Source organism: Dermacentor albipictus, chromosome 1 (assembly GCF_038994185.2).
Source record: "Dermacentor albipictus isolate Rhodes 1998 colony chromosome 1, USDA_Dalb.pri_finalv2, whole genome shotgun sequence".
Taxonomy (NCBI): Eukaryota; Metazoa; Arthropoda; class Arachnida; order Ixodida; family Ixodidae; genus Dermacentor; species Dermacentor albipictus.
Window position 1 is genome coordinate 301,538,602 of NC_091821.1, and position 13,719 is coordinate 301,552,320.

At 49.5% G+C, this 13,719-nt stretch overlaps 1 protein-coding gene and 1 long non-coding RNA gene across 12 annotated transcripts in view; one reads left to right on the forward strand and one right to left on the reverse strand.

The window, feature by feature from the left end:
* Window positions 1-13,719, forward strand: part of LOC135921236 (uncharacterized) — a 227,896-nt gene that overhangs the window by 186,579 nt on the left and 27,598 nt on the right. The window lies entirely within an intron of this gene.
* The window catches only part of LOC135920875 (retinol dehydrogenase 12-like), a 361,370-nt gene that overhangs the window by 3,606 nt on the left and 344,045 nt on the right, over window positions 1-13,719 (reverse strand). For all 11 annotated transcript variants that reach the window (XM_065455123.2, XM_065455124.2, XM_065455125.2 and 8 more), the window contains one exon: window positions 9,236-9,345. In XM_065455123.2, coding sequence (XP_065311195.1) covers window positions 9,236-9,345 — 110 coding nt within the window. Of the gene's footprint in view, window positions 1-9,235; window positions 9,346-13,719 lie in introns of those variants that run through there.

Genomic DNA, 13,719 nt, shown 5'->3' on the forward strand with positions numbered 1-13,719 from the left:
GTGCAGTCGCCTAGCGCTACACCTTATGGGCCAAGTTCTATGGCGAGTTCTCCGCGCCCTTATTACGATGACGAACCTCGGGCTGCGTCACCACCATTCCGCCGGTCCGCTAACATCCGCCGCTCAACTTCTCCACGCCGACGCTCCCCATCACCGATGCGGCCTCGTCCCGAAGCTCGGGATGAGGAAAACTAATCGTCGCAGTCCATGAGGCAAGGGCTGCGACGCCGTCGAAACGCGGAAGTCCTCAACCTAGCCCGACCAATGTGATAGACGTGTTAGTTGACGGTGTGCGCACATCTGCCCTCGTGGATACCGGAGCCGCTGTATCAGTTATGGACGCAAAGCTGTGTCGCTTCCTTCGAAAGGTTACGACGCCCATTCGTGGATTCGCCCTCCGCACAGCAGGCGCACAGCGTATTCACCCGATTGCGGCGTGCACCGCTCGTGTTCTCATCGAGGACGTTGTATACGCCGTCGAATTTATTGTAATTTCCTCGTGCTCCCACGAAGTTATCCTGGGGTGGGACTTTCTCGCCCGCCACGATGCCGTCATTCATTGCGCACGGGCCGAACTAGAACTGTCGCCGATAGCAGATATGACGCTTGCCGATAATGCTCCTTTTGCGAACAAACTACTCGTCAGGCACGACACAAACGTTCCTGCCAACTCGTCAGTGATTGTGTCAATGCAGTGCAGCAGCCTCTCTGACGCCATCGAACTACTTTCTCCGTCGGGCCGCTTTTACACTCGAAAACGTCTGCTGCTGCCTTTTGCGACTGTGAACGTCAAACAGGGCTCCACAGCTATTTTTGTATGTAACCCCTTCTCATACCCTGTGATGCTGCTTCAAGGCGAATGTCTTGGCCACGTAGAGGTGCTCGACGCCGCACAAATTACGGATGTTCCCGAAGACACGTCCTGCGCCAGTTACAACACGCTCAGTTCTCTGTCGACGTCCGACCCTTTGCCCACAGGTGTGTTCGATTCATCTATTGCCGATGGCCTCACCCCACCTCAGCGTTCGCAGCTTCTGCGCATCTTAGAAGAATTTCGTTCTTCTTTTGATGTCGAGCAACCTTCCTTGGGCCGGGCGTCTGCTGTCACGCACCATATTGACACTGGCTCCCAACCACCATTGCGGCAACGACCATATCGCGTCTCTGCGACGGAACGTCGTGTGATTAATGAGCAAGTGGACGATATGCTTCGCCGCGAAGTGTTCCGACCCTCGAACAGTCCATGGGCATCCCCTGTCGTCCTTGTTACGAAAAAAGACGGCTCCATACGGTTCTGTGTAGACTATCGCCGCCTGAACAAGATCACTCGCAAAGATGTATACCCGCTGCCGCGAATTGATGACGCCATCGATAGCCTACAAGGAGCAGAATTCTTTTCATCTCTAGATTTACGCTCCGGCTATTGGCAAATACCCATGGCTGACGTCGATAGGCCGAAGACAGCCTTTGTCACACCCGACGGCTTATACGAATTTAACGTCATGCCGTTTGGACTTTGTAATGCGCCAGCAACTTTTGAACGCATGATGGACACAGTCCTCCGCGGTTTGACGTGGCACACGTGCTTGTGTTATCTCGACGACGTTGTTGTTTTTGCCTCTGACTTCACCACGCACCTTCAACGCCTACGGCATGTTTTGACTTGCTTAGCGAACGCTGGCCTTCAACTGAACCTAAAGAAGTGCCGATTTGCAGCGCGGCAGCTTATGATACTAGGCTATGTCGTCTCGAAGGATGGAATCCTCCCCGATCCAGCCAAACTTCGTGCCGTAGCTGAATTTCCTAAACCGACGTCCGTCAAAGAACTGCGCAGTTTTGTAGGCTTGTGTTCCTACTTCCGGCGCTTCATTCGCAATTTCGCCGCCGTCATATCGCCCCTGACGAAGCTCCTTGATAGCAACGGACCTCTCCATTCGTGGTCGTCCGAGTGCGACGAGGCGTTCACTAAGCTCCGTCGTTTGCTGACGTCTCCTCCCATTTTGCGCCACTACGATCCAACGGCACCTATCGAGGTACACACAGATGCCAGCGGTGTTGGCCTCGGCGCTGTCCTAGCGCAGCGCAAAGAAGGGTTTCCTGAATGTGTTGTGGCATACGCAAGCCGTATGCTTACTAAAGCCGAGACCAATTACACCGTCACGGAAAAAGAATGCCTGGCGATCATCTGGGCGCTTACCAAGTTCCGGCCCTATTTGTATGGTCGCCAATTTGATGTCGTCACGGACCACCATGCACTATGCTGGCTGTCGTCATTGAAGGATCCCTCAGGCCGTCTCGCCCGCTGGGCGTTTCGCTTACAGGATTACGATATCCGCGTACTGTACCGCAACGGACGCCAGCATGCTGATGCTGACGCCCTCTCACGTTCTCCCTTGCCAGACGACAATGCCTGTTGCGCAATATCCCAGCTTGACGTTTCTTCCGTCGACATTGGGACCATCGCTTCTGAGCAGCGCAGGGACCCCTGGATTGCCTCCATCATAGACTGCCTTGCTGATCCGTCATCGCAGCCGACCACTCGTGCATTGCGCCGTCAAGCTCGCCATTTCGCCATTCGCGACGACCTGCTTCATCGACGCAATTACACCTCTGACGGCCGCCAGTGGTTATTAGTTGTACCTCGAAGCCTGCGTTCTGAAATCTGCGCATCGTTCCACTCTGATCCACAGTGTGCGCATTCGGGACTTTTCAAAACCTACCAGCGCCTCCGACGACGCTACTACTGGCGAGGAATGTACAACTACATTCAAAAGTTTGTTCGTTCATGCCCCGACTGCCAGCGCCGAAAATCTTCACCCCACCTCTCGCCAGCTGGCCTGCAGCCTCTCCCCTGCCCTACCCAACCGTTCGGGCGCGTTGGCATCGATTTGTATGGACCACTTCCCCTGACGTCGGCTGGTAACCGCTGGGCCATTGTGGCAGTAGATCACCTTACACGATACGCTGAAACCGCCGCTCTCCCAGCAGCTACAGCGCGCGATGTTGCATCATTCCTGCTTCGCCGATTCATCCTGCGGCATGGTCCACCTCAAGAATTGCTCAGCGATCGCGGACGCGTCTTCCTGTCGGAAGTAGTTGAAGCGATTCTCAAAGAGTGCCACGTTGTTCATGGTACGACTACGGCGTACCACCCTCAAACGAATGGCCTCACAGAACGCTTCAACCGTACGCTCGGCGACATGCTTTCAATGTACGTTGCCTCCGACCACACGAACTGGGACGCCATTCTGCCATTCGTCACCTACGCGTATAATACCGCTACGCAGAGCACCACTGGATTTTCACCCTATTTCTTGCTGTATGGTCGACACCCTTCGCACACCATCGACACCATTCTTCCGTACCGGCCGGATGCATCCGAGTACGTCCCTATTTCTGACACGGTCCGATATGCAGAAGAGTGCCGTGACCTCGCACGGGCCTTTACTTCCGATGATCAAGAGCGCCAGAGGAGCACTCGCGGTGACGCCACTGCCACGGTCACCTTCGATCCGGGAGCGCTCGTGTGGCTCTCAGTCCCTATAACTGCCCCTGGCCTCTCATCAAAACTGGTCCCTAAGTATGAAGGCCCTTCTCGTGTTCTCGAACGCGCATCTCCTGTGAACTATGTCATTGAACCAGTTGAGCCATCTGAAGACATGCGCCGCCGGGGACGAGACATTGTCCATCTCGACCGTTTAAAGCCTTACTACGACCCGCTCATCGTGACGAGCTGTTAGGTCGCGGGACGGCTCCCTTCTCGCTCCCGGGGGGTGGTTGTAGCGAAGAGATTGTAGAAGAGACGCTAGTGGGTTCAGCGCTACTGGCTCTAAACGCTAGTGGGTCGAGCGCTCCTGCTCAGCAACGGCTCTCGTGCTTGGAAGCTCTGACTGCCCTGCCCGTCGACGTTGCGCTGCTCCCGAGCTCTGCCAAATAAACACCTTTAGAATACATGTATAACGTCAGTTTTGCACTTTAAAACATAAACAATTTTTACTACAAAATGTATACACCAAACACAAGTACATGCGAACTTTCAAAAAAAAGGTAAGAAATGGCAATTGAGGTATTCTACGGTGCATACCCGACTACATACACAGGGCACAAGTACATGGTGGTTTGCACGATCAATAATAGCACTAACAATTTTAACTTGCTAAACAATTTTTTCAATTTCTAATTCAAACTGAGACAGTGACTCTGTGTTAGTGGTAAGAGGCGATAACATATTCCATTCACGGATGGCAACCGGAAAAAAGGAATATTTAAACACATTATTATTACATTTATATTCTACTAAGGTGTTTGTGTGTTTGCGCCTGGTAGGTCGTGTTTGTGAATAAGAAATGTAATTTGAAATGTCAATTTTCAAAGAATTATGCAGAAGTTGATAAAGAAATTTCAAACGTGCCTGTTTCGCTTGTGCTTCGAGCGTAAGGAGCCCAGCATTGCTAGAAGGTTAGAGGGAGAGTCTTCACGTCTAAATTTGTTATGGATAAATCGAATGGCCTTCCTTTGTATTGTTTCTATTTTAGTAAGGATAAGGAAGTAAGGATAGTAGTTTTAGTGGACATATAAACTTGTAAACATTCGCTTAATTACCAACTAAATGAACGATGGTATAATGTGTAAGCGGTACTGCCTCTGTGTGTCTGTTTCTTTCTACGCCCTCGTTCAGTCGCGTTTACACATTATATCACGGATTGAAACAAAGTAGCCCGCCAAGGCGTTTTAAACAAATTGCCAAGCAAGGTGTCCCGCGCGAACAGGTAAACATGAGCACATCTCGCTCGATGAGCGCGGAAACTCGCTGTCAAAACGCTGGAGCGAGGAATCGCGGCCGCAGTAGCGGTCGCATTCACCTACGTGTATCTCTCACTTCAACGCGTAAGAAACGTCGAACGCACAGCGCATACGTAGCTACCGGCACTACGCGCACACTCTAGGCATTGCAGATCGCTTTGAAGATGAAGTCTGTGCGGGCGCGCACTTTGGCCGCATCGCAGATCACTTTCAAGATACGGCACCTGCACGGCCGCGTCGTAAGCAGCAGCCGCTGTGGTGTTTGTATCGAGCGCCGTAAGCCAAACCTATGAGGTGCGCGCCGAGTTAGTATACGCAAAGGAGGCGCTTCCGACAGGTGGCGACTCCGTAAGTCCTCGCCCCCACTGGAACCTCACGGCGACGGCAGAAATTCGCCTCGAGTGTCCATATAATTTCTATCGCAGTAAAAATCCTTTAACTTGTAGACTTTATTTTCAGAGGGCTCATCGTTAGTGGGAAATTGAAGCTCCGTACAAGCCATATCAACTTTGGATCTGGAAAAATGTGATTAGCCACGGAACTGTGCCACAAGGAATTTATATAGACTCTCAGTGTCCACGATAACGAAACTGGGCGGCTGCATCGAGCGACGTTCTGCTTACGTCACCCAGCCGAAGGAAGCGAGCGCGCTGCAGCGACAGCGAGCTGACTAGGCGAGCGTGGTGCTTCTCGTATGGCGTTTTTCACTGGTCGATCTGGAGCAGCCGCCTGAATCCTCGAGCGAGCGCTCGGCTTTCACCAATCCGAGTCTGCCAGTGGAGCGCACGAACGCTCCGCGGGAGATCACACAGGAAGTCTGCGTGCACGTGACACAAACCGGTTCAGCAAACTATGCCCAACACAATGTTGTGCGTACCGACCGGGTACCGATTTCGCTTGAAGACGGAAGTGACGCCGTGTGACGCGTTCTATTTCCGCCCGAATCCCCGTCTCGGCGGCGGAGCAAGTGAGAGCGATCCGGCACGGAGCGAGTTGATCCGAAACGACCAGTGGAACGCGCGAACCCGCTCCAGATCGACCAGTGAAATTCGGATTCGTTGCCGCGGAGCAAAAAATCCTGCTCCGAATCGACCAGTGAAAAACGCCATTAGGAACCATCAAGGCAGAAAGCTGGGCTAGCTGGTGTGTCATCATTATTCAGAAGACTAGCGCAAAATAGCAGGGACAAAGACAGAGAAGACGACAGGACGGAAAGGCGCCCAGCGAGTCACGTGGTCAGGCGGCGACCCAGCTGCGGTAAAGTTTTAGGAGCTTTAAGCTGCGGAAAGCACATGCGCCAAGCCGGCGGCGGCGGCGGCTAGCGCACGCGGTGGCGGAGGTCGGTGCGGAGAGTAACGTGATGCGTTTCCAAGGCTACGGTGCAGCTGCGGTCAAACGTAGGTAAAATTGCTGGTGACGGTGAAACTCGGCTCCACTAGGTTAGTAAAGCGTTCGCTTTAAAGTGCACGTGCTAGGTATGGAGGTCACGTGCTGGGCTGTGTATGAACATTACAATCGCCCACAGCCCGAAAAGAGCGTTTGGAGCTGGCGTCACAACAGCGTGCTGGCCACGCGTGCAGGCGGAGCACGTTAAGCGCGCGCCAGAAAAATGGCCCCAAAGCGCGCACTCAGCGAACACCCAGACCCGAAAGAAGCGCCTCGCGTGGAACAGGAACGTCTTCGCTACGCAACGAAACGTGCTGCAGACCGCAAATGTAGGTGAACAATGAATACGTACAATTGTAATAATTCATTGAATTATGCACAGCCCCATAATTAAATTGAACTTTTAAGACTTCTACCAAGGTCGATTCAAATAGGTCGCGAAGCTTCGGGCGAAGGGCGGTTCAGTACAGATTGCCACCGACGTCAGCATGGGGGGTTATGGGAGCAGCGAATGAAGCGCGACTATATTTGGAGGGAACAAACATTGGGAAAGAAAAACGCGTTTTTTATTCAAACGAGACACAGTTAGATTCATTCAACGAAAATAAAATTCCTAGTCAATTTTATATATTCGTGATGAGTTAGGAAAATACGTTTATTTTATTATTATTAATAAATGCATTTATTTTCAGCGCCCATAGCTACAGGGGGCGTTGACGCCACTATCACTCGCAGTGCAATGCACGTCTTGAAATGGGCAGAGAGGCGCACTCGTATCACCTGTTGAAATACGCCCCCCTCACAATTTGTGCTTTCTTGCTTGTCGAAGTTTGTCTGAATTTGGTGACGCGGGTAGCTTCATTGCTTCTTAATCTGTTCAGTCAAAAGTAGTGAGTTACAACCGCCAGATAATTGTGCAGTTGTTTTCGTGCGACTGCGCTGGCCGACGGGCTTGGCATCCGACAATAGGATCAGCACTTTACACCTAAAGCTTTCGTCGGCCTCCAAAGGAAGTATGTTCTGTGCAGGGATGCAATTTCGACAACCGTACGGCTGACCGTTTCCTGCATCGCTTTCCACGCTGAAAGCTCGAAACGCCCATCAAGTCGAATGGCGGGGCATTTGAAAATATAGCTCCAAAGGAAGAACAACAAAACAAATTTTGCGCCTTCGAAAACAAAATGACGTCACTTCTGCTTTTAACGGACATGGCGTCACGTTATTTTTTCTTCCGCCGGAAGTGTTCCCACCACATACAGATGGCGCTAAGCCCCATGAACCGGCGATGGACCGCCATGTTTTGAACGTATGGGCTCCTATGGAAGCATCGCTACCAGGTATATTTACCTTGCTTCTACCACGATGTGATGTGCCATGTGAGACAATGATTATGCTCAACCCTCTCAGAGATTATGAACAATGACGCCCAACAAGACCTCAAGCAAACGCGTCTCCCTGCGTGTTCCGTGCACTACGCAGACAAACAGCAGCGGTGCACGCATGACAAAGTTTAACATCAACTCATCACGCTCGTATTGAACTAAATGCTGACGAAATTGCACATTTGCCGCCAACATCACCGCTTACTACAGCCAAAGCAAACAGCATACGAAGCTTCGCTTACATCGATTCCCACAGTGCGTGAGATACGCATGCATTTCTGCAACAATACTCTAAGCCTCTCTTGCTCATGTCGACTGCTGACCGGTTGAGGCTTCCGTCCACTTAAGATCCAAGCGCTTGTGGAAGATGCACGTTACCTACGGCCATCACTGGGTCAGGCTCTTAGGCAACGGTAACAACGCAGTGCCATGTCGCGGCTACGTTGAGCGGTGAACCAAGCTTTCCCGTAGAAGTGTCGAGACTGGAAAAACAATATGCGGATCCCACGCACTGTGGAAATCGATGTAGGCGAAGCTTTGTACGCTATTTGGTTTGAATAAACGGTAATTAGCGGTGATGTTGGCGCCGAATATCTAATTTCTGCAGTGTTTATTCATATACGAGTGTTGAGCTTGCTAGTGGTTACCTTGCGTGCACCTGTTGGCGTAGTCCACAGAACACGCGGGAATACGTGTTTGTTTGAGGCGTTGTTTTGCGTCATTGTTTATAGGATGGAATCAATAGGACTAAATAGATAAATATGACGGAACTAAAAGGAACCGACAGCGGAAGTGGCGCAAAGGGAGTGTGGAACCGAGAAAGAACGACTTCGACATGCTGCCAAACATGCTGGAGCCTCAACCTGTGCCTGAAGCCGCACAACGTTGGCGCTTGACGAGGAGCAACACGAGGACACAGCGCGATAACAGGGCAGTGACCAATACTAAAACTTGTGAAGAAACGCTAAATTAGACATTGGTGCTTTGTTTATGAGACATTGTGCTGGGCTCTCGAGATACATAAATAAAGTATTTGGGGTGAATTTGCACTGACATTGCAAAAGAACCGGACCAAACATAGGTTTCAGCACTCTTTATGCATCTAAAGGACGCTCCGCTGTATGTAGATTCCAGCAAAGTGCGCTGGATCTTCTACAATTTCTATTAATTATTTTATTAATTCAAGTCACAAGTAACATAATAAAAACAGATCTTTCGGCAACCCCAATCACGCATACTTGCGTCGTGCAGTCGAGACCATGTATACTAGAGGACCTCCAGCGTAGCCGGCTTCCCATGGAGCGCGTCCAGTGGCGGCCCTGGCTAACACTCCCAAGGTTAGTTCTAGAAGTAACACATAAATAGCCAAGAAAGTGGATGGGCAAACGGCGCCGTGGTAGCTCAGTTAGTTAGAGCATCGCGCGCGTAATGCGAAGGCATGGAATCATTCCCTGCCTGCGGCAAGTTGTTTTTTCGTTCACTCTCATTGCCATTAATTTATCATTTCTTTAATTCAATTAGTAAGTACAAGTGATTTCCCCTATGCTGTCCATTGGAAATGGTAGCATAACCATTTAGCCATTATGAGCAGAAAGGCACGATACTTAACAGGAGGCACACAATTGGGAACATTTGTCCCGTGAAAAACAATCAGGGGCACTCACCTTGCCGTAGAAGTTTAGCAGCAAGTTGAATAGCCACGTCTGAATATCGCTGCTGCGAACAGCGATTTCCGAGCGCACGAAGCCAGGGTGACAGCAGTTTACTGTTACACCTGCGTCAGAGCAACCGGGAACAGTTTGTCACCGTGCACAAAGCTAGAAGGTAGTAGAATGAAGGCAGTGGGACATGACGGGAGAGAAAGGGCTTCACAGGAGCAGAAGAGGCAAGCGTTCGACCTCGTTAAGGGCAAAGAGACGATGCGCAAACGGACGGGAACTTGAAGTGATCAGTGGCGCTCTAGGCAGACTGTGTGCACAATACTAGTGTGCGGTGAGTTACTGCTTCGTTTAGCGCCACTAGAAAGACGGCACAAGTGGTAGGCTGGTATGATACATGTATTCCTTTCTCTCGACTTCATTCCTTTTTTAATACGCTTGCCTGCCCGGTCGATTTCCCGTCTAGTGAAGTGGGCTAATTCCAGACATGGTGTAATCAAAACTGGGTCTATCCTAGAGACTGTGTCAAACGCGGTCGCATGGGTCTCATGGGTTGCACCGTTGGCGCGCACTGTGGCACTGTGGTGTCGCATGCGCAGAAAGCGCGTGTAAGACTGAGCGTATCGAAAACCAGCATTGCGGCAGCATACCTTTTGCGCCTGTGTAACGCTGCAGAACGCGTTACGGCTAAGCCAAACGAGAATAAAAAAGAATCATGCAAACTTAACGCACATGTAGGAATCTATATGATGCGAAGCGGTTACTAAATGCTATGCCATCAAATGGAATGCGTATTCGTTATATATATATATATATATATATATATATATATATATATATATATATATATATATATATATATATATATATAAAGTTCTTTTTTTTTTAAATTCAGCACACAATTCAGCCCTGTACTCTGACGAAGGCTGGTCCACTGCAACGTGTAATGCCGTGCGATGTTTATTCACTACACCGTTCAGAAGCTGTGCCCAAACCCAAAATCAGCCGTATGCGCGATCTGAGACGCAGAGATGTCATGAGGACTAAGGCGGTGTATAATGTTTGTCAGATAAAGAATGGAGAGGTCGCACACTAAAGACAACAACGGGATCAGAGGCCACACATCAACATCTATATGAGAGCTGTATATGCACAACGAAGTACGATACATATGTAAACACAATTATTTGAACCATTTAATACCCCGTGTGCCACAGCGGCACATGCACGTTCTGGCTTAATGGCCAAGAATGGACACGTACACAGTGGCACATGCAAAATGGATTAGGTATGGGGTAGCACATACTTCACCCACTTGAAATTATGGAAGTCAAAGAAGCAACTAAATATCATACGCTATTGCATTAAGAGGTGTCCGTGTGCTTTAGACACACTTTGAGCCGACATCAGATGTGCAGATTTTATGTCGCGATACAATGTGGCTTTAATTAAGCAGAACAGAGGCAAACTCACTGGATCCGCATTGTCGGTCCTTTCTGTCGTGCATGTCATGCGAGAAACCGACGACCCAAGCCATAACCGCAGGAAGTTTATATAAAAAAATTCATCGACGATTACAGTACTCCATATGGCAAAATTTGAGCTTTATGCGTGTTTTCGTATCGCGATATATTGGCAGGCGCGGATAATCCGTCTCGCGCGGCACATTGCAAACGGAGCGAAGTGTGGCACGACCACCTCGCTAATCGGGAGCTCGCGGGAGGCAGCGTGTGGGTTAGCGATTCACAGCAGCCGCCGCAGACAGACCTCCGCTCATGCTGCACTTTGTTCCCATATATGGCATCGGTGGGCGCGCTCGCCATGTGCCATCGGTGAACAGACCACGGCGCGCTACTCTGGCGCCATCTCGTAGTGATCGTCGCCGCAGCGCCCGTCTTGCGCGGCACAACGCTTTCGTCTCGCACTTTCACCATGCCCTCCCCTCCCTCTCCGCTTCCCTCCCCGCGTTCCCTTCGCTATCGCCGTATTTCAACCCGCCCCCTGCGCTCGGCGTTTGCTCTTTCATTCTTCGCTGGGCTCCTTCGCTCGGTTACGCCGTCGGACGCCGACGCTAAGCGCAGGAAGTGACACCTAGCTGCGCTCTAAAAAGCTTCGCTGTATACATTTCTGCAATGAGAGAAAAACAGCTCCTTGCGTGTAGCGCGAAATAAAATACACCTGCATGCGCCATGTTTCTTTTTGCATGGAATTTCATTATAACGCCTCAACAGACTTTTGCTTAGCGTAGGTGCCAAAAAGTGCGCTGGATCTGTCGCTTTTGCTACCTTCCTATCGCTGCTAGTTGATATTTATGACAAAACAGCGATTTCTTATTTTATGCGACAGCTTCTGCTGAGCCATGCAGATAAGATATTGACCAAACTAGTCTTCCCAAGCCCCGGGCAGGGAAGCTTAAACACCTCTGCTTTGAAAGAATTGATTTGGAAAATTAAATTCTGAGGTATTACGTGCCAGCACCAAGATAAGATTATGAGGCAGGACATATAATGGGGGCTTGCAGTACGATGGTAGCGCATCGCAAAGGCAATACGCAGCATCTGTAATGCTCCAGTAGACGCTCACACTGCACCTCAATTCAAACAGTTGAATTTACTCACACTGCATTATCTGTTGGAGTTGAGGCTGTTACTAGCCTATCGTAAAGAAGCAAAGCAAAGCCAGTCATACATCACGTCGTTCACAGAATTAATTAGAAACAGAACAGAATACAGTACACGGTCACCTAAACACTGGTATGTGCCGCATTCTCGCACTAACTATGCTCTTCAAATGTTGTACCATCGCTTACCACGCCTATTAAACACGCTTAAGTGTAATAACATAGATATCACTTCTTGTCCTGTATCGTATTTATATGAGCATTTCAGTGATATTTGAAGACGAATTATTTGTTGTTTGTGACTGTTTTCTGAAGTAGACTGTCGTCACACATCTCCGTTTGATATTAGCCTCTGTCAACGGCTCAATCATGTCTTATTCTTTCCTACAATGATTACTTTGTTAATGATTCTATCGCTGCTTTTGTTGTTCTAGTGTACACTGTGGACTGTGTAGTTTTTATGGTTTGTAACGTTTTTTTTTTCATTGCATTTCTGTTTGCTGGCATACTGTCTAAGCCAACTTGTCATTGTTTTCTTTTGCTTCTGTATTGTTTTGTCGGTTCTAAATCAGTGCCTGTGCCTTCTGCTGCTGCCCTCAGACCGGGTTTAAGGCCCGTCAAGTTGCTGCGAGCAACTTTTTCCTTAAATCCCCCATAAATTGTGCGTTTATGGAAATAAAGGCATATTTGTATTTATTTGTATTTGTATATAGACGAAGACGCAAGAAGGCGTACGAAAGACAGAGGCACGGAGCCGTGTCTGTATCTTTCGTGTGACTTCTCGTGTCCTTGTCTATATGCGCTACAATCGCACTCAAAGATGCCATACCTGCAAGGTGGCACTGCGGCACTATAGTTGACTTCACTTCTTGTTCAACGGGCCCTTTCTTACACATTAGCGCCGTGTCTGTGTCTTTCGTGTACCTTCTCGTGTCTTTGTCTATATGCGATACAACCACACTTGGATATGCCACACCTACAAGGCCGCATTGCAGCACTATAGTTGAATTCACTTCCTGTTCAACGGGCCCTTTTTTTCCCATGAACGCCGTGTCTGTGTCTTTCGTGTACCTTCTCGTGTCTTTGTCTATATGCGATACAACCACACTCAGATATGCCATACCTACAAGGCCGCATTGCAGCACTATAGTTGAATTCACTTCCTGTTCAACGGGCCTTTTCTTTCCTATTAGCGCCGTGTATGTGTCTTTCGTGTACCTTCTCGTGTCCTCGTCTATGTGCGATACAACCACACTCAGATATGCCATACCTACAAGGCCGCATTGCAGAACTATAGTTGAATTCACTTCCTGTTCAACGGGCCCTTTCTTTCCCATTAGCGCCGTGTCTGTGTCTTTCGTGTACCTTCTCGTGTTCTCGTCTATGTGCGATACAACCACACTCAGATATGCCATACCTACAAGGCCGCATTGCAGAACTATAGTTGAATTCACTTCCTGTTCAACGGGCCCTTTCTTTCCCATTAGCGCCGTGTCTGTGTCTTTCGTGTACCTTCTCGTGTTCTCGTCTATGTGCGATACAACCACACTCAGATATGCCATACCTACAAGGCCGCATTGCAGCACTATAGTTGACTTCACTTCCTGTTCAACGGGCCCTTTCTTTCCCATTAGCGCCGTGTCTGTGTCTTTCGTGTACCTTCTCGTGTTCTCGTCTATGTGCGATACAACCACACTCAGATATGCCATACCTATAAGGCCGCATTGCAGAACTATAGTTGAATTCACTTCCTGTTCAACGGGCCCTTTCTTTCCCATTAGCGCCGTGTCTGTGTCTTTCGTGTACCTTCTCGTGTTCTCGTCTATGTGCGATACAACCACACTCAGATATGCCATACATACAAGGCCGC